The sequence below is a fragment of the Oncorhynchus gorbuscha genome, linkage group LG09 (assembly GCF_021184085.1).
Source record: "Oncorhynchus gorbuscha isolate QuinsamMale2020 ecotype Even-year linkage group LG09, OgorEven_v1.0, whole genome shotgun sequence".
Lineage (NCBI taxonomy): Eukaryota > Metazoa > Chordata > Actinopteri > Salmoniformes > Salmonidae > Oncorhynchus > Oncorhynchus gorbuscha.
Window position 1 is genome coordinate 31,708,894 of NC_060181.1, and position 19,061 is coordinate 31,727,954.

Genomic DNA, 19,061 nt, shown 5'->3' on the forward strand with positions numbered 1-19,061 from the left:
TATACACCAAACAGATATACTGTAGTAAGAATGACATGTAGGTCTACATATATTCACCAAACAGATGTAGTAAGAAGGACATGTAGGCCTACATATATACACTAAACAGATATACTGTAGTAAGAATGACATGTAGGTCTACATATATACACCAAACAGATATACTGTAGTAAGAATGACATGTAGGTCTACATATATACACCAAACAGATGTAGTAAGAAGGACATGTAGGTCTACATATATACACCAAACAGATGTAGTAAGAATGACATGAAGGTCTACATATATACACCAAACAGATGTAGTAAGAATGACATGTAGGCCTACATATATACACCAAACAGATATACTGTAGTAAGAATGACATGTAGGTCTACATATATACACCAAACAGATGTACTGTAGTAAGAATAACATGTAGGCCTACATATATTCACTAAACAGATATACTGTAGTAAGAATGACATGTAGGTCTACATATATACACCAAACAGATATACTGTAGTAAGAATGACATGTAGGTCTACATATATTCACCAAACAGATATACTGTAGTAAGAATGACATGTAGGTCTACATATATACACCAAACAGATGTAGTAAGAATGACATGTAGGTCTACATATATACACCAAACAGATATACTGTAGTAAGAATGACATGTAGGTCTACATATATACACCAAACAGATGTAGTAAGAATGACATGTAGGTCTACATATATACACCAAACAGATGTAGTAAGAATGACATGTAGGTCTACATATATACACCAAACAGATATACTGTAGTAAGAATGACATGTAGGTCTACATATATACACCAAACAGATGTAGTAAGAATGACATGTAGGTCTACATATATACACCAAACAGATGTAGTAAGAATGACATGTAGGTCTACATATATACACCAAACAGATATACTGTAGTAAGAATGACATGTAGGTCTACATATATACACCAAACAGATGTAGTAAGAATGACATGTAGGTCTACATATATACACCAAACAGATATACTGTAGTAAGAATGATATGTAGGCCTACAACAGTAGATATACTTCAATGACCTACTGTACAATCCTGTGATAATGCATTCATGTAGTGTGGATGAGGTGATTGATTGGCAACCCTCTGTGCTGTTGATGTTTTCCAGAGATGTGTTCCCTCAAGGTCTGCCAGATGAATATGCTTTTGTGACGACTTTCAAGTTCAGGAAGACCTCGAGACGAGAGGACTGGTACCTCTGGCAGATCTTTGACAAGTATGGAATTCCACAGGTGGGTTATCACAGTGCTGTGTGTGTGTGCGCATCTGCATATTCCATGCTGAGTCTATTTGATTGCCAGTTGCTGGGCTGGCATGCAGACAGAGAGGCATGATTATTGTTTTCCTATCATTGCATATCAGAGAACATGTTATATTTGCCCAGGGGTGCAACTTTGGTTTTCGAATTGGGGGGACATATTATTATAATTATTTTTGATGCAGTCAGATAAACACTCCGAACAGCCTACCAGACCGATTGGAGGCATCTGCATGGTCCTAAAGCACACCGTCCCTCGTTTTGTATCACATGATAAAACTGGGGGGGGGGGGATTTCAGAATGTGGGGGGGACAAGTTGCATCCCTGTATTTGCCTATCACATGCATTTGAGAAACCTTTCATTATTAACACATTCAACTTTATTCACTTGATCCTTCCTCCGTCGATCCTACCCAGGTGTCTATCCGTCTGGACGGTGAGAACAAGGCAGTGGAATACAATGCAGTGGGGCTGACCAAAGACGCAGTGAGAGCTGTGTTCAAGAACGAGGAGGTGGACAACCTGTTCGACAGGAACTGGCACAAGATCGCCCTGAGCGTCGAGGCCAAGGCTGTGTCTCTCTACCTGGACTGTAAACTCATCCAGACCCTGCCCATCGGGGACAGGGAGGACATCGATATCCACGGGAAGACTGTGATCGGGAAGAGGCTGTACGACAGCGTGCCCATTGATGTGAGGGCTGGGTGTTTTTATAAGGGTTGAGCTTAAGAGCAGTGGGAAGATCAGGGGAATGGAAGTATGCTACCGTGTGTGGTGGAACAACATGGTGGAATAAGGAAATACTCTTTATATTGTAATTCTAGACTACAGATGTGGGCTTTTAATTTCATCACTCTTGTTGCTGCAGGAAATGCACAGCAGGAAATGTACACTTGTAGTGTATTCAACGTTTAAAAAGGGTCCTAAAGTTTGTCATTTCCACTTTGAAATGTCGGACTTGATTTGATTTGCCATAACGAAAAATGTAACAACCCCTACAAAAATGGCAAAAAATTATAATCCAGATAATAATTGTTGCAGGTCTATTTTCCTACTGTAGAAAACTGGCTCAAATTAAGATCCTACATCTGTAGTGTGCATCTTGTGATTCTGTGTTCATTTACTGTACTGTAGCGTACGTTTAGATAACTTTATGACTTTCTGTCCTTGCAGTTTGACCTTCAGAGAATGATCATCTACTGTGACTCCAAACACGCTGAGCTGGAGACCTGCTGTGATCTGCCCACCGGGCCGGTGAGTCAGACAGTCAGACAGACAGACAGTCAGACAGACAGACAGACAGACAGACAGACAGACAGACAGACAGACAGACAGACAGACAGACAGACAGACAGACAGACAGACAGACAGACAGACAGACAGACAGACAGACAGACAGACAGACAGACAGACAGACAGACAGACAGACAGGGCACCTGTCTCTGTGGTAGTCCACTCCAGGAGCATGTCTGCCATGTTTCTCATACTCACCTTACAGTGGCAGGCCACTCCAGTGAGTCAACCAATCATCTGTCACTGTGGTGGGCCTGGACCACTCTGCTGGACAGAATGCCTATCATACCTCACTGCTTCCTGAGAGACATCTTTCCTTTTTCTCCTTTTCGCTGTTCTGTACAGTTACCTGGCTCACCTTCAAACGGTAACACTGTTTTTTAATTCCAGTGCCCCAAGAAGGTGGTGACGGAGGCCCCTCCCATAGAGATTCCCACCCCCACCCCTGCAAGGGAGGAGCAGCAGAGAGGACCCCAGGCGGTCAACTGCTCATGTCCCGCTGGAGAGAGGGTAAGATCTATTATAAAATGGGGGGTTAAAGACCTGAATGCTGATTGGCTGAAAGCCGTGGTATATGAGACCGTATATCACGGGTATGACAAAACATGTATTTTTACTGTTCTAATTATATTGGTAACCAGTTTTTCAATAGCAACAAGGCACCTTGTGCCTAACAACAGCCCTTAGCCATGGTATATTGGCTATATACCACACCCCTTCCTGCCTTATCACTTAATTATAGGTCATAGCTCCTCTATATCAATGGTCATGTGTTTTACGGTTTCCAAAGATCTGTTTATTTAAAGGGATAGTTAGTGATTTTGGCAATGTGGCCCTGTATCTACTTCCCCAGAGTCAGATGAACTCGTGGATACCATTTTATGTCTATGTGTGCAGTTTGAAGGAAGTTGTTAACCAGCGCTAGTGCCTATTGCTAACTAGCATAAGGACTGGAAGTCTATGGTATCTGCTAGCATGCTAGCAGATACCCATAGACCTGCAGTCATTGCACTAACCCTAGTTAGCATGGCTCGCAAAACTACCGCTAACTTCCTTCGTGCTGGACACAGAGACATAAAAATTGTATTCATCTGACTCAAGGAAAGTAGACATAGGGCCTCACTGACGAAGTTCAGAAGTATCCCTTTAATGTTTCACTCACTTGCAAAGGAGATCTTATTTTCAATGTGACTACCTGATGTAATAATGGATCAATAAATGTTCCTTCCTCACAGGGAGAGATCGGTGTACCTGGCGTTGCCGGGCCCAAGGGTGAAAAGGTCATCTAACGCTCCTCCCAAGCTAGATCTCATGTGTGATACAACAATATTCCTATTTTGTAGATCTATTTCTCTGGGCTCGTTCTTGTTCTCTGTCATAATGTCACATGCCTACTCTTACAGGGTGATACTGGTGCTCTGGGAGCAGCTGGACCTTCTGGCCTCAAGGGAGCCAAAGGAGAAACTGTATGAAAACATTACTGTGACAATGTCAAACATACTGTCCCATTTACTTATCTGCTATCTTAATTTGACCCTGTTTCTCACAGTAGGGAAATGATCCTACAGCAACAGGAAATGTGAATTATTGTGGGGATTTAGTTAATGGACATTTTTGTAGGCGTTGATTCATTAGGGCAAATCAAGTTTGACAGAGGACAGAGGAAATTACAAACTTTAGCACAATGGCATGTATTTCTGGATGCCAAGGGAAGCCTGCCCCCCACCCCCCACAAAATATATATATATACAGTGGGGCAAAAAAGTATTTAGTCAGCCACCAATTGTGCAAGTTCTCTCACTTAAAAAGATGAGAGAGGCCTGTAATTTTCATCATAGGTACACTTCAACTATGACAGACAAAATGAGGGAATAAAATCCAGAAAATCACATTGTAGGATTTTTAATGAATTTATTTGCAAATTATGGTGGAAAATAAGTATTTAATTTAAGTATTTAATTTGCATTGAAAATTCTCAGCGGCAACCGAATATCAAATTAAAATAGCAGATCTGTACGGGCCTGGCATTTGAAAGATAAACAGTTGATAGTAAGCCTACTAAACAGTCATATTAGGACATAGCTTGTTGACCTCATATTGGAGTGTTTTGTTGTAGTGTGTGAGGTATATGATACAAATCAATCATGTTTAAAGTTCTTGCTAGATGATGTGTTACTCTACATAGATATTAGACTTCCAAGGTTCCGTTATCTTAAGTGGCATGCACCTCCTTTATCTTGTCTGCTGTCTTTCTCCAGCCTCGATAATAATTGATCCATGTCGATTGATTATTTGCAGGGCAAAGTAATATCTGTCAAGGGAGACAGAGGTGAGAAGGTAAGGCCATGGTTTTGACAGTGCAACTCCTCTCGTCATGATAATAATAACAATAACAGTGCATGGGCATCATCATATCCTAACCCTCTTCAACCAAAGATGTCTGTCTCATTGGATCTATCACACGCATTTAACAATGACAGAATTGCATCTCCTAAAGTACAGTGGCACTGTAGAAAACCAGTATTCTTTTTTTCTTCGGGAATACCACACCATTTTTGGGGATTAGGAAAATGGCCGTACATGTCATAGTGAGAATTACAAGACTGTTGGCCACAGCGGAAGTGTAGCACAGAGGACAAGCACAGAAACATTTCAGTTGAATGCATTAAATTGTACAACTGACTAGGTATCCCCCTTTCCCTTTCCCATGCAAAAGCCCACCTGCTCCGTTAGAAACACACCATTTGGTTCTGTTAAACACACACACACACACACACTGGCGTCGCCCAGTTCAGACTACACTAAATCTGGGTTCAAATAGGAACCCAGATTTAGGAATTTGACTTTTTTAATAGTTTTGTTTGCTGGAATGAGCTTGCCTGGTAGATAGTTCCAAAACCACACCAATCTGGCACTCCAGCCAGGGAAGTGAAAGGGGTACCTAATCAGTTGCACAACTGAAGGCATTCAACCAAAATGTGTCTTCCGCATTTTACCCAACCCCTCTGAATCAGAGAGGCTCAATCAAGCACTCAAAGTATTTGAAAAACGTTACATACTTTCTGAACCCAGGTCTAGTGCTGACAGCTGCACCTGTAGCGAGTGTGCTATCATTTCAAAATGCACGCGACATGTAGGCAGTGTAACCTCCCGCCTTGATATCCACAGTGTTAGGACTCCACATCAACAGTCTCCACGTCATGGACTCACTCCAGCCATGTTGACTCACAACACAAGCAGACACCCTTAGCTAAAAAAAAGATGCATGCCTGAATCCTGGCAATTTATTTATTTGTGGACATGATGTGGTGGTGGAATTTCCAGAGCTAGTTGGAGAAGTGCAGCACACACCTAATGTCTGAGGAGTTTACTGTTTGAAGGGAATTTCTGCTTCTATACTATATATTTATCTGTCGCTGTCTGCAAAACCCTTAGAAATAGAATGACTTCTATTTCATTCTATTTCTGGAAAATCCATGTTTCTACTATAGGGTTTTTATAATTCTGTTTGTGTCAACTTTACAAACAGAATGCAAAACTTGTCGTTAATTAGTACACCCACAGGTGTGGTCAGAATGGACATGCTGGTACATTGACTTGTAAGTGGTAAAAGTGAATTCATCATGCTCTGCTTGCTACTGTAGTAAATACATCCTCAACAGTCTAGACTAGACGATCGTACAAAAGTGTTTTGTGTACAATGTCCTTTCATTATAGGCTGCAATTGGTTGTATGAAGATTTTTGTTGCAATGCTGCTCTCTTTTGATGAAGACGGGACCTGCGTCAAAGTGATACGAGCTCTGAGAGTAATGAAAGGGTAACATTTTGACTTCTAAAGAAAGTGATTTATGAAGTGAAGCCACAGCGAAGTCTTTCTGCTGGTCGAAGGCTTAGTGGCACTATGTAATTAAACACTCCCACTTTTCTCTTCTAAGGCTCTAAATGCTTTGGAGGGATTCCTTGGCACAAAGAATGACATCAGAGCACAAACCAAAACTACAATGTTAAAAGGCTACAAAAATGTTCGAAGCCATTGGTCCTTGAGGAGTTAGGGTTGAGTTTGGCTGTGTGTATGAGCTGACCTCTGCGTTTACAACACTGTGGGTCTTCGAGAAGCGGACCAGACCGCTGTTATAGTTTGGCCCCCCAACACCATGGTTCAAAAGTTGTGTACTAACTGTTCGTCCTTGCTTGGTTATGCACAGTGTGTGTATTCTGTTTTGTCCCAAAAGCCGTTTTTATGTTGTTTTTTTGTGTGTGTACTACATGTTCTAACAGTAATCTACTAATCCCTGTTCAGGAAGTGAACCCCACCATATTGTCTCACAACACGTCGCCGCTGTCAGCATCTGTTACGTCATTACGCCTAGGCATCAGCGGTTGTCCAGCCACCCTAACCTCCTCTCCTCTCTCTACAGGGGGATCTCGGGAGACGGGGGACATCCGGCAATGAAGGATCCAAAGGGGAGAAGGTGCGTTGATCCTTAAGAGTCTTGTTTTTATAGTGATGCTTTCCCACTGTGCTGTACCTCTCAGGACATGTCTGTCACAGAGGTGACTCATTAAATGGTGAGGCTCGACCTACTGCATCTGTTGCCGCTGCTTGTCCGAAAGTTGATTCGACATTAGGACATGTACAATAGACAGGAATGATGTACTTTGGAGATGATTGTGCCTTAAAACCACTTCCAGGGAACCAGTGGAGCGGCAGGTCTTGCTGGGAAAGATGGATCTAAAGGAGAAAGAGTATGAGACAACCATCTTACACTAATATTCCCTTACTGTGATTATAATGTAAAACTTTCTGATTAACTTCTGGATCTTTATGCTTTATTGTGACAGGGTGAATCTGGGCTGGCAGGCGATCAGGGATTACCTGGACCTCTGGGACCAAAGGTGGGTGAACATTCTATTTCTCCTTGTTGATTCCATGTTGGCCTCGGAGAGTATACAATAGCCAATGCACTTTCATAACTACATGCTGCAATATGCTCTGTGCAAACCCTTTTCTTGTGGTTGACACTGTGTTGGAGGATTTATGGCAGGTTAAGTGAAAGCTTAAAGAATGTAGGCAGCAGAGTTTATATTCGTTTTTTTCCACTCTGATATCAAAGACAGCCTTGTTCTTTGTGTTCTGTGTCTTGGTGGGCGTTTAGACATTTGATGGACAATTACCTCTCTGCTTGCTATTGATTTCCTGTGACCTGGCTGGCTGTCTTCTGCTGACTTCTCTTGTGTGAGAAGCTGGAGAGGGAGGGAGGGGTAATAGGGGGGGGGGGGGGGCAAGAAGGAAAGTGGTGGGGAAGAGAGAGAGGAAGGAGAGAGAAGGGAAAGGGGAGAGAGCAGTTTTGCCAATGTACTGTGTGACCATTCAGTCCCAGACTCCCAGCTAAAGAGAACGTCTCCCTGTTGACAGAACTATGGAAGTTTCAATTGTGTAAGTTCATGTTTTTTAGACTATACACCAGGGAAATTAGTCAAAAGCCTGAACATAGCATAGCACAGCATACCTTGTAACTGTGAATTCCATGTTAATACGGATACTTTCGTATTGTGGTGACCATTACTCCTCAGGGAGCCTAGCGTAGGCCATCGGTGGCTTTCCATTGCACTCTGACAATCCCACACTTGGCACAGTCAGAACAAAGGTCAGGGGAAGGGGCCCCCAAGAGGGTCACAATGCTAACAGGTGTTGTTGCTGTTCTGGTTGCTCATTTGCCTCTACAGAATCCATATACTGTACCTCCCAAGTTAACTTGTCAAGTTAGACACAGCAAAATGGGCTTTTTCCCATCTACCCCTTTTAATCTCTTACCCCTCCTTTGACCTACTATGTAATACTACTGCTCAACTTGAAATGATTGGGAAATAACATTGCATCAGTAGTACCGTATCTGTAGGTTGGTTACTGGTCTTTACTCAGCATCTGTTATCCGTCAATATAATGTCTGGTCGTTTTGTTCCTACAGGGAATTGAAGGAGACTCGGGACTTCCTGGTTCATCTGGACCCAAAGGTGTCGGTGTGAGTAGAGGCAACAATGAATATATGTGATACATAAGCCAAGTAAATAGTTTCAGACCAACCTATGTTTTCTAAACGTATCTTTGGATGTTACTGTATGTCTGTGTTGTACTATGTTAGGGTGAAAAAGGTTTGAAAGGAGATAAAGGATCAGGAGGATTAAGGGTAAGTATTGTTACATGTCCTATATTTGATTCAAATGATCGTCAAGTATCATAGGTCATCACGAGCATGACTGGTTAAAGAAATCAAATATAACTGCATGTACAGAGTTGAGAATAGAAAGCTCCACCAGGCTTGGTTAACTCTAAATAGCAGAGACTGACACACTTAGCTGACACACCTGTGCAGGTGTGGTTATACCAATTCCCTGCGGGTAAACAACTTGAAATAAAGGTAATAGAATTTTAAACAATTGACAGATCTTTCCTATTTAAGGGTTAAGTCCGTAGTTTATGAGAAGGAATATAGACCTCAATCCCAGAGGGGAGTAATGGTACAGACAGATGTGGACTGGCTTCCTTGATGTACTCTCCACATTTCCTCTCCTGGGCCCGAGGGTGCGGATCCTAATAATACTAGCTAGGGGCTAGCTACCTTCAGTACTGTGTGTCAGTGCCTCGGTTTCCTCTAAACTTTAAGGACTTCATGAAATATAGACTTTCACTGCTGCTGATGGCCATCGTCTAGACAGAACACACTAGTCAATCATGATGGTGGTCTATGATTAAAATGATTATACTGAAGTAGCACCCAACATTGTGTAGCTTATATGATTCCTGGCCTACTGGGCTTCACACAGTATGTCAAGTGGGTCGTTGAGGACTATGGTTGTTATTAGGCTTTGATATACAGATTGTCCTCTGCGTTGGGTGATGATGTGAAATGATAGGACTTAGATGTGCTGGTAAGTGTCATAGAGATAGACTGGGGTTCAAGGAGAAGGGTTTTTAGGTGTACGCCCACAGCAGAGTAGAAGATTATTTACATGGTGAGTTGGGTGAAACGAACTGACAGCCGAGGAGAAAACGGCAACACCTACATAAAGACTTTATAACACACTCATAACCCGTGTATACCACATCCATTGGTCGTTGACATACGTCTCTGAGGATGCGAAACAGAACATCTTTGCATGTCCTTCATTGTCCAGGCTGTCAACACATAAAGTGAAGAATCATTAACCCTGTACAGTACTGCACATACCACATGGGTCTTCTCCACCAACCTCCACATGGGTCTTCTCCACCAACCTCCACATGGGTCTTCTCCACCAACCTCCACATGGGTCTTCTCCACCAACCTCCACATGGGTCTTCTCCACCAACCTCCACATGGGTCTTCTCCACCAACCTCCACATGGGTCTTCTCCACCAACCTCCACATGGGTCTTCTCCACCAATCTCCACATGGGTCTTCTCCACCAACCTCCACATGGGTCTTCTCCACCAACCTCCACATGGGTCTTCTCCACCAACCTCCACATGGGTCTTCTCCACCAACCTCCACATGGGTCTTCTCCACCAACCTCCACATGGGTCTTCTCCACCAACCTCCACATGGGTCTTCTCCACCAACCTCCACATGGGTCTTCTCCACCAACCTCCACATGGGTCTTCTCCACCAACCTCCACATGGGTCTTCTCCACCAACCTCCGCATGGGTCTTCTCCACCAACCTCCACATGGGTCTTCTCCACCAACCTCCACCGACCCCCCAAAGAAAGCCATGTAGTAGGTTTGAGAACAGAACAGTCTGGAGAAGCATTTACTTCTCTGGAGGTGACAGAGGAAATGGTGGTTCAGAACAGGAAGTGGTGGCTCAGAACAGGAAGTGGTGGTTCAGAACAGGAAGTGGTGGTTAGGAGAGTCCTCTCGGGGTCAGATAGGGGTCAGGGGTACCCTTGTTGTTGGCAGATAGAACAGTCACAAAGCATGCGAGACATGTGTGTGATGTATTCAGCACTTGCTACCGGCTGGAAAAAGTGATGAAACAACAAGGTCTTAGATAGAATGCAGTACAGCTGGGAAGATGTGGCAAGGTTAATGTTAGTCATAGCAGGTTACTTTAGAATCTCATCTCTTATGTACCTTGTACCATTTCTATTCAACATTGAACACTGTCCTTCTTCCTCACAGGGTGCCAAAGGTATTGACGGATTCCCTGGAAAACCTGGTGTTCCTGGAAAAGATGTGAGTTGTCATTTTCTGTTTTGCAGGTGCATAACGATGTTTACAGAAGAGAAAGACCTGAATATTTCTTTCACTGGTAATAACTGCTCATTTCAGAATGCTGTTTTGTTTTGATTTACTGTCTAGGGTTTGGGAGGACTGACTGGGGCACCTGGAGCCGCTGGAGTGAAAGGGGAAAAGGTATGGTCCTCTCTCTATCAAACACTGTAATACAACACATGATCATGAACAATACAATATGTGAATCGGGACAAAACTTTCCTCAAAGAACACTCAAGAAAACGCATGAAACAAGAGTTGATATGCTATGCATCATTTTAGGATTGATAGGCTGAATGTCTCATCCAGAGAGACTCGCAATCAGTGCATTAGCCGGTAAAACATTCACATAATATTATGATCAGTGCAGGTAAACCTTTAAAAAATCTACAAAATCGTTCGCCAGACTTAACTCCTGTCAGACTGAACTACAGTCTGTGTTTTCCAGATGAGCCTCTGTTTTCCAACCTCTTTTCATCCCCCTCTTTTACCATCAAAGGTGGCCCATTAATCTGTCTGATATGATAATACATTAATCTTGTCTGTCTATAATTACACACGAGCACACACACACGCGCGAACACACACACACACGCACACGCACACGCACACGCACACACACACACACACACACACACACACACACACACACACACACACACACACACACACACACACACACACACGCACACGCACACGCACACGCACACGCACACGCACACACTGTATGAAAAGTTCAACTTCGCATAACACTACATACCAGAAACTACTATTGCTCTTGTCATTGACATTAATGTATATTTGCCATCTGAAATATTACCCCATAAACCACACAAATGATTTAAAGAGACAACGTTTTTTCTTGCAGGGAGAGATGGGCCCTGCTGGAATGCCTGGGGATATGGTAAGTATTTTAATGTCATGTACTGTATACTCCACTAGCATGGATGCCAATGCCAACCTGAAACAACGTAGAGTGATTGTAAAAACACATACTGAAAATGTTATTTAAACCACCACACAGGTTCAGAGCGAGGGCTTGAAAGGAGTGGATGTGAGTACATGGATATAGTAATTTTATCTTCATATTTTTCTGTTCAGTATTTTGTGCATGGGTCTGTATCTTTAAAACCATCAACTGCATTACTAAGTCTCCATCTGTTGCCATTGAATAACAGTGTGTCATGTAAGGTCATGAAGGAAAGTACACTAGATTGCACAGAGGTTGAGTTACTACACAGCAATGTTTACAGTAACATGGACAGTATAATGCTCCTGTGACATACAGTGTATTGTTATTAAGTGATGTCTGTCTCTCATGGACTCTGAATCTGTTATGTCTTTCTGTCTGTTCTGTGTTCCAGGGACCCCCAGGACCTCGTGGCCCTCCAGGGCCTGACGGCCCCCCAGGACCCCCTGTAAGGAACCACAATTTATTACTTCCTCTGTAGACCCCACCTTCATCTTTATCCCTATTATGTTATCTGTATAGATAACAGACGAACACAAAAAAGGCCCACTGGCTCTACAGCTTTACCAGTCAAAGCTGAGGTAGAAAAATGACAAGTGCTTTTTTTTCCTAGGGTGCACCTGGTCAACTTGGTTTACCTGGCGAACCTGGAGAGTTTGGCCAAAGGGTAAGAGTTTAACCTTTGTTATAGGATTTACATGCTTTTGATTACAGTTATACTGTAGGCCTACATCTGACCTCACTGATACTTTAGTCATAAGAGGTTTAGGCGTGGCACAAACAGGTTTCCTCCCATATTCTCAAAAGTAAAAAATGTGCCTCTCGGTATCAAAGCCCTGTAGTCATAGTGACTGCATGTTGACAGCACACAGTAATCTGTATTACAGCAGTACACAGCTGTTGGACTGCTGTCGGATTCGTCCCTTTGTTTTTCTACAGGGGCAGTTTAGGAAGTCAACTGTCTCGTAGAAACAGGGATGGTGTAAAAGGTTTATGAACCTTAACATCCGTGTCAATATCCTAACAATAAATACACGGATATTCTATTAATGAGTAGTAGATCCACCGCTTCAGACCTGTCAACAGTCCTACCCCAGGAACACCACAAAACACCACAGAAGGCTGTAACAGAGACAGGAAGCCCTGCTCTGACAGTAGTGACTACCCAGCAAGCCGGGAAGATTCCCAAGACATTAGCTAACATTTTCCTTAAATTGTATTTAGGGTTTTATCTAACAATTCAATTTGTTTTATAGGCATGACATAACAATAACGCCTCAAAAACATAAAATTAATGTTTTTGAATTCAAAAAGAAAATCCTCCAGAAAATGTTTTAACCCATGAAGGTCAATGTCCAAACCCATTCAAATCTGTCAGTTTAAAGCTAGAGATATCCGTTTCTTTGTTGCATGGTATGCGTCTCAATCCAAATCATCCGTCTATGTTGCACATCTGCATCTGCAGTGATAGGTGACAGCGATAGAGAGGTGTTTGTCAGACCATGAGACATTCCGAAAATTGGTCTTCTCTCAAAATTGTCTGTAGCGTCTGAATGGCCTACAAAATAGCATGACCCCTCTGTGGAAAGATGAGACTCTCCGTTTTACTCTACGACTCCCACAAGCGTCTTGGGTCTGGTCTGAAGTCGGTACAGCCGATCTGCCAACTTCTGTCCGTAGCGACCGAACAGTTTGGGGTACACACTAATATGTCCCCTCTGTTGTTGTTTTTTGACACTAGGATGCTCACAGGCCTCACAAGAATTGTCTGAAGGTCCCCGGTACCAGTTGAAAAAAATTGTAGTATATAATTTCTAAAGTATATATGGACACTAAACCAAAAATAAACGGTTAAATAAATGTAAAAATAAATTCTAGGGGGATACTTCAAGTGGTCTTAAAATTCAAAATCCAATAGCTAAATGATCCTTGGTATGACCTTCTTAAAACAATTCCATATAGCTTAGTAGAACCCCCCCCCCACAAGGTTCTTATTAGGTTTTTAGGTAATATAATAACAAAATGGGTTCTGGGAATGGACAGTTTTTGTGTTATTAGAACGTTTTGGGAACGTTTATAGAATCAATTTTGGTTTGCTGGGTAATCTGACTGAGCCAGACCTCCTGGAGCGAGCGGTAGGATGTAACATCAGCTGGCGTTTAGATAGCACACAGTTAATGGAATGAGATGTTTTCTAACTATAACAAAAGATCTATCACTGTATTGTGTTGAGGAGTACCTTTGTCATAGGGCTCTGATGGCAATACATTTAGAAAATGACATGTTTCTCATATGAATGTGGAGATGTCACTGTATTTGGTACAGTATGGAGAAGGCATCACCCTATATATGCAGTATTGACATGTTTTGTCATTTAGCAGACACTCTTATCCAGAGCGACTTACAGGAGCAATTAGGGTTAAGTGCCTTGCTCAAGGGCACATTGTCCGATTTTTCACTAGTCGGCTCGGGGAGTGCTACCAGCGGCCTTTCAGTTGGCCCAATGCTCTTAACTGCTAGGCTACCTACCTGCTGTTTCCTCCTTGTATCTGCTATCTCTACTGGAGCTCTTAGTCTAGCCTGTTTACTGTGGATACCCATGGCCGAGTCCTCTCTGTTCTGTTCAACACTCCAATTAGTTACAGCTTGATCCTTTTTGGCTGTTCTGCTGTGGCTTGTAGCACTTAACTGTACCTCAGTATTGTTGTTACTGCTGCTGTGAACTCTGCTGTGGTGTGATGTGGGATGGTCTGAGTGTGTGTGTGTAGGTGTATTGAGGATGTGAAGTCACTGAGGGGATGTCTGCTGTGATAATGGGTCTGTCATGGTGGACAGGGCCGTGCTCTCCTGGTTCCTCACACAGACCGCAGTCCACACCACAGCCATCATTAGTCAACTGTTTCCCTGACAAGCCTCAAATAACTGTCCACCCCCCATCCTTTACATATATCTGTCACAGCACTAAGGCCGTCTCAGGTTAACCATGACACTGTAGCTTAAACAGTCCTGCAGAGGGCAGGATATCACAGTCCAGAGAATGAGAGAGTTGAATACAGGAGTTGCTAGAGCAACAAAGGTTTTAAAGGGTTGATTGTACTAAGTGAATAAACATGTTTATTTTCTCCCATTTTGACATGTTTTGATGTATGAGGGTTGATTTTGCGTCTATCTTTTTCAGGGCAAGAAAGGTGAAAGTGGATTACCCGGTGTCGATGGGCTACCCGGACCTCCTGTAAGAAGCCTATTTCATGTCTATGTGCTATATATTGCAGGTGCTCTTTATTGTGTCCTACAGCATCAGACCATTTACAGATATATTCCATGACAAAACAATCTGTTGGAACATGAAGGCTATGTGTAATAGTATGACTCGCTGCTTCATAAGATCTCTTTCTGATATTATGAATGGAGTATGTGTCAGTTATCAGCACAGCTGTTATATCAGGCTCTGGCTCATTGGAAAACATTTTCTTCTTGATGTTAACTACTCACCAGGGACCACATACCTGACATTACTGATCTCTCAACACTAGCTTCACTAAACACTTCCACTGGAGGGAAAATATGCTCTGCCACTTCGGGAACTCATCCACATGACATCAATTATTTTAGAGTCCATATCGCTCTTAAAAGCAATAATTAGCGCCTGAGGTCCTGGACTTTTTCCTGACTGTGTGACTAGCCAACCAGGAATAACTCTTGATATTTCCACAGCTTGGAGCTATGACTGAATATCAGGCCAACCTAGAATGTCTTCCCTGTTGGACTGAGGTTGATGACAGTCTTTATTGATGATGCCATCTCTCATTACAGGGTCCCCAGGGGCCTCCTGGAGGGCAAGGAAACCCTGGACAAACTGGACCTCCTGTGAGTTCTGTGCACCAACAATCCTTTACATTGAAGGCTGTACAGCGCAGATGTACTGTCAGCTGTCATTCCAAAAGCTCATAGAGGAAATGAAATAATAGAAAGCTAAAATGTATATATATTCTTTGCTTAGGGTCTACCTGGTGAGATTGGATTTTCAGGGAAACTAGGAGAGCCTGGCAAAGCTGTAAGTTTACTGTATTTGCTTTCTTCACATTTACATTTGACATGGTGACATGTTATATGATCCACTGATGTACCATTGAGTTGTCAAAGTACTCGTGTCCCAGACGTATCCCTATATAATATTTATTGTTGAAAGGGTTTACCTGGAAACGATGGGCTGGACGGAGTTCCAGGAAATGACGGAGACAAGGTCAGTGTAGTAGTAATAGTGATTCATGTTTCCTAACCAACGGAATGTTTCAGGTTTTTATTCCTTACTAACAGTAAGGAAACATCTAATAATATGTAGCATTCCAAAGGCATGGAGGACAGTGTGCCAGCGTGTTATCCCTACTGACACGTTTATGTTCTCAGATTGTTGTCACATGGTAATGCCATGACCAACCTTCTTTCACAACCTATTTGCCAACGTTGTGACAACGTAATGTGTTAGTTGGGATAATATCTGATACAATACCATACATGTATAAAGCTGTGTTTTTCATTAATCTCCATAGGGGCCTAGAGGAGAGTCTGGATTGGATGGCTTCCCTGGTAAACCTGGTCCTAAGGTACAGTGATACTACTCTTTGTCTTTGTCCAAAATGGTAACCTTTTTCCTAAATAGTGCACTTCTGGTCAAAAGTAGTGAACTGCATAGAAATTACAATAGGGTGCCATTTTAGATACAACCTATATCTGGACACCCTGGCCATATCAATGGCTCGTCATAAAAGTGATGCAGGCTAAAGTTTATATGGAGCCTATAAAGGTGACTTTTAAAGTATCCATTTCACTTGAGCTGGAGGGATTGTTAAATGGGAAAAGGAGTAGCAAAACTAAATTAATGGCATTATGTTTCAACTCAGGGAGTTGGATAGAAACCTTCTGAGATATACCTGTGCATCAGTGGAGGTTCCTCAGAGGAGGACCATCTTCCTCAGTGAATTATAAAAACAAAAATGGTAAAACATTAAAAAGTGATCCCTTTTAGGTAAAACTATACTAAATATAATCACGTCTCCACATAATTGATAAAAACACACTGTTTTCCGATGAATGTCTACAGTAGCCTCAACAGCACTCTGTAGGGTAGCACCATGGTGTAGCCAGAGGACAGCTAGCTTCCCTCCTCCTCTGTGTACATTGACTTCAATACAAAACCTCAGAGGATCATGTTTCTCATCCCCTTCCATAGACTTACACAATAATTATGACAACTTCCAGAGGATGTCTTCCAACCTATCAGAGCTCTTGCAGCATGAACTGACATGTTGTCCACCCAATCAAATGATCAGAGAATGAATCAAGTATTGAAAGCATAAACTACAGCTAGCTAGCACTGCAGTGCATAACATGTGGTGAGTAGTTGACTCAAAGATAGAGAAAGACAATAGTTGAACAGTTTTGAACAAATTAATTTCTTCTAAAATGAAGGAGAAGCAAGAGAGAAATATATATACTGTAGTGAGTGTTTTTTTTACTCTCAGTTTCACTTAGCTAGCAAATGGAGCTTGCTAGTTTAGCCTACTGAAACACCCTGCTCAAAAAAACACCCTGCTCAAATAGAGGGATGCTATATTAGCTAGCTGGCTATGACTATCCAACAGAACACTGGAACTATTCCAAGTCAAGCTAAGCTTTTGGTTTTACAAGTGTATTGCCACCTGTGTAACTGCTTACTGACTACACTGTAACGTTACTGCATGATTGTAGCGGGTTTACCTGCGCGTTAGTTCTATTAGCTATGCTGACTATGAAGTTACTTTAGCTATGGTGACAAGGATGTAGCCTGTGTGTAGAGGTTTGGCTTGGAACGTTTTTTTCATCTGGTCGCATACATCTGATGTGTTGTCCATTGAAGTCCATAAGCAAAGAGAAGAGGTGAGAGGAGAGCGCATGGATGCGAGGACCACAACCAGACTGTGTTGATCAGGGGTGTATTCATTCTGCCGATTCTGTTGAAAAACGTTTCTTAAACTGAAGCAAACAGAACAAAATGGAGATAAAAAATACTAGCATTTGTCCAATAGAAACTCTCGTTTGCAACTGTTGGATAGCTAGATATATCAGCTAGATGCAGGCAAGAGTGTGCAAGTGTCACTGTGTCACCTCAATTTTGTCTCTCGACTTGTGTTCACGTATGTCGTAAACTTTCATTCATAGGCTGGGTTGCAGCAACCTCATGATGGGAATAGGGAAAATTCGAGTATCACGTAGAAGCCTAAACCTATCGCTGTTACATTGAACTGGGTGAACGGAGTATGAATGACAGTCATCCAATATGCTGTAATGGAAATAAGGCCATGCTCATTAAAAAAATCGTCCAACCTCATCGGCACTGACTGCCACTGCTGTGCATTTATAGACGTAACATTTTCTTATTGCATATGGCTCCTTACAGCTCCCCATTTTAATGCAAACGGCTATGATTGCAAGGTGGTTATTATACGGTGTTACAGAAATGTCAAGCATTGTCTGAGGAATCGTATGATCTCATGATGACAGAATGTGTCACTGCTATAGGGTGAAGAAGGAACACCTGGGCCAAGAGGACCTGGAGGAGAGAGTGTAAGTCAATAATACATGGCTATCACCTTAAATCATTATACTCAACTCAAAGTACCCCATCCCACATGCTCTTAATCTTTCTGTGTGTGTGTGTGTGTGTGTGTGTGTGTGTGTGTGTGTGTGTGTGTGTGTGTGTGTGTGTGTGTGTGTGTGTGTGTGTGTGTGTGTGTGTGTGTGTGTGTGTGTGTGTGTGTGTGTGTGTGTGTGTGTGTGTGTGTGTGTGTGTGTGTGTGTGTGCGTGTGTGTGTGTGCGTGTTACAGGGACCAGTTGGTTTAACTGGACAACCAGGGGTCGTTGGACCAAGAGGAGAGAAAGGAGGACAGGTGAGATTGATCTCATAGCCATCATTAAAGCCACATTCCTGAAATGTGGGCTTCAGCCCAACGCCAGCTCGCATCGAAATCTCCTTGTGTACTATAGTCTTGTTTATGTCTTGTGTTTTCTTTTTTTAGGGTGACAGGGGACAAGATGGCTCTTTCGGGCCAAAGGGTGACAAAGGTGACAAGGTAAGACCGAGATATGAGACGATAGATCTGCAAGGACTCATGTAAACAGCTAGCTACTGTGTGTCACAACATCCTTTAAATGCCGTACGATCTCTTACCTTTACTGTTACTAGAACGTGTTATTGA

At 42.5% G+C, this 19,061-nt stretch overlaps 1 protein-coding gene across 3 annotated transcripts in view; it reads left to right on the forward strand.

Moving 5' to 3' along the window:
- Positions 1 to 19,061, forward strand: part of LOC124043398 (collagen alpha-1(XXII) chain-like) — a 61,076-nt gene that overhangs the window by 24,445 nt on the left and 17,570 nt on the right. Inside the window, exons 6-31 of one of the 3 annotated variants that reach the window (XM_046361971.1) lie at positions 1,157 to 1,280; positions 1,725 to 2,000; positions 2,481 to 2,561; positions 2,991 to 3,110; positions 3,836 to 3,880; positions 4,004 to 4,066; positions 4,899 to 4,937; positions 7,020 to 7,073; positions 7,294 to 7,347; positions 7,444 to 7,497; positions 8,571 to 8,624; positions 8,745 to 8,789; positions 10,763 to 10,816; positions 10,943 to 10,996; positions 11,724 to 11,759; positions 11,880 to 11,909; positions 12,220 to 12,273; positions 12,439 to 12,492; positions 15,004 to 15,057; positions 15,639 to 15,692; positions 15,826 to 15,879; positions 16,015 to 16,068; positions 16,376 to 16,429; positions 18,384 to 18,428; positions 18,690 to 18,752; positions 18,882 to 18,935. In XM_046361971.1, the coding sequence (XP_046217927.1) occupies positions 1,157 to 1,280; positions 1,725 to 2,000; positions 2,481 to 2,561; positions 2,991 to 3,110; positions 3,836 to 3,880; positions 4,004 to 4,066; positions 4,899 to 4,937; positions 7,020 to 7,073; positions 7,294 to 7,347; positions 7,444 to 7,497; positions 8,571 to 8,624; positions 8,745 to 8,789; positions 10,763 to 10,816; positions 10,943 to 10,996; positions 11,724 to 11,759; positions 11,880 to 11,909; positions 12,220 to 12,273; positions 12,439 to 12,492; positions 15,004 to 15,057; positions 15,639 to 15,692; positions 15,826 to 15,879; positions 16,015 to 16,068; positions 16,376 to 16,429; positions 18,384 to 18,428; positions 18,690 to 18,752; positions 18,882 to 18,935 (1,723 nt within the window). The remainder of the gene's footprint in view (positions 1 to 1,156; positions 1,281 to 1,724; positions 2,001 to 2,480; positions 2,562 to 2,990; positions 3,111 to 3,835; positions 3,881 to 4,003; positions 4,067 to 4,898; positions 4,938 to 7,019; positions 7,074 to 7,293; positions 7,348 to 7,443; positions 7,498 to 8,570; positions 8,625 to 8,744; positions 8,790 to 10,762; positions 10,817 to 10,942; positions 10,997 to 11,723; positions 11,760 to 11,879; positions 11,910 to 12,219; positions 12,274 to 12,438; positions 12,493 to 15,003; positions 15,058 to 15,638; positions 15,693 to 15,825; positions 15,880 to 16,014; positions 16,069 to 16,375; positions 16,430 to 18,383; positions 18,429 to 18,689; positions 18,753 to 18,881; positions 18,936 to 19,061) is intronic. The other 2 variants (XM_046361972.1, XM_046361973.1) reach the window with 2 other exon arrangements.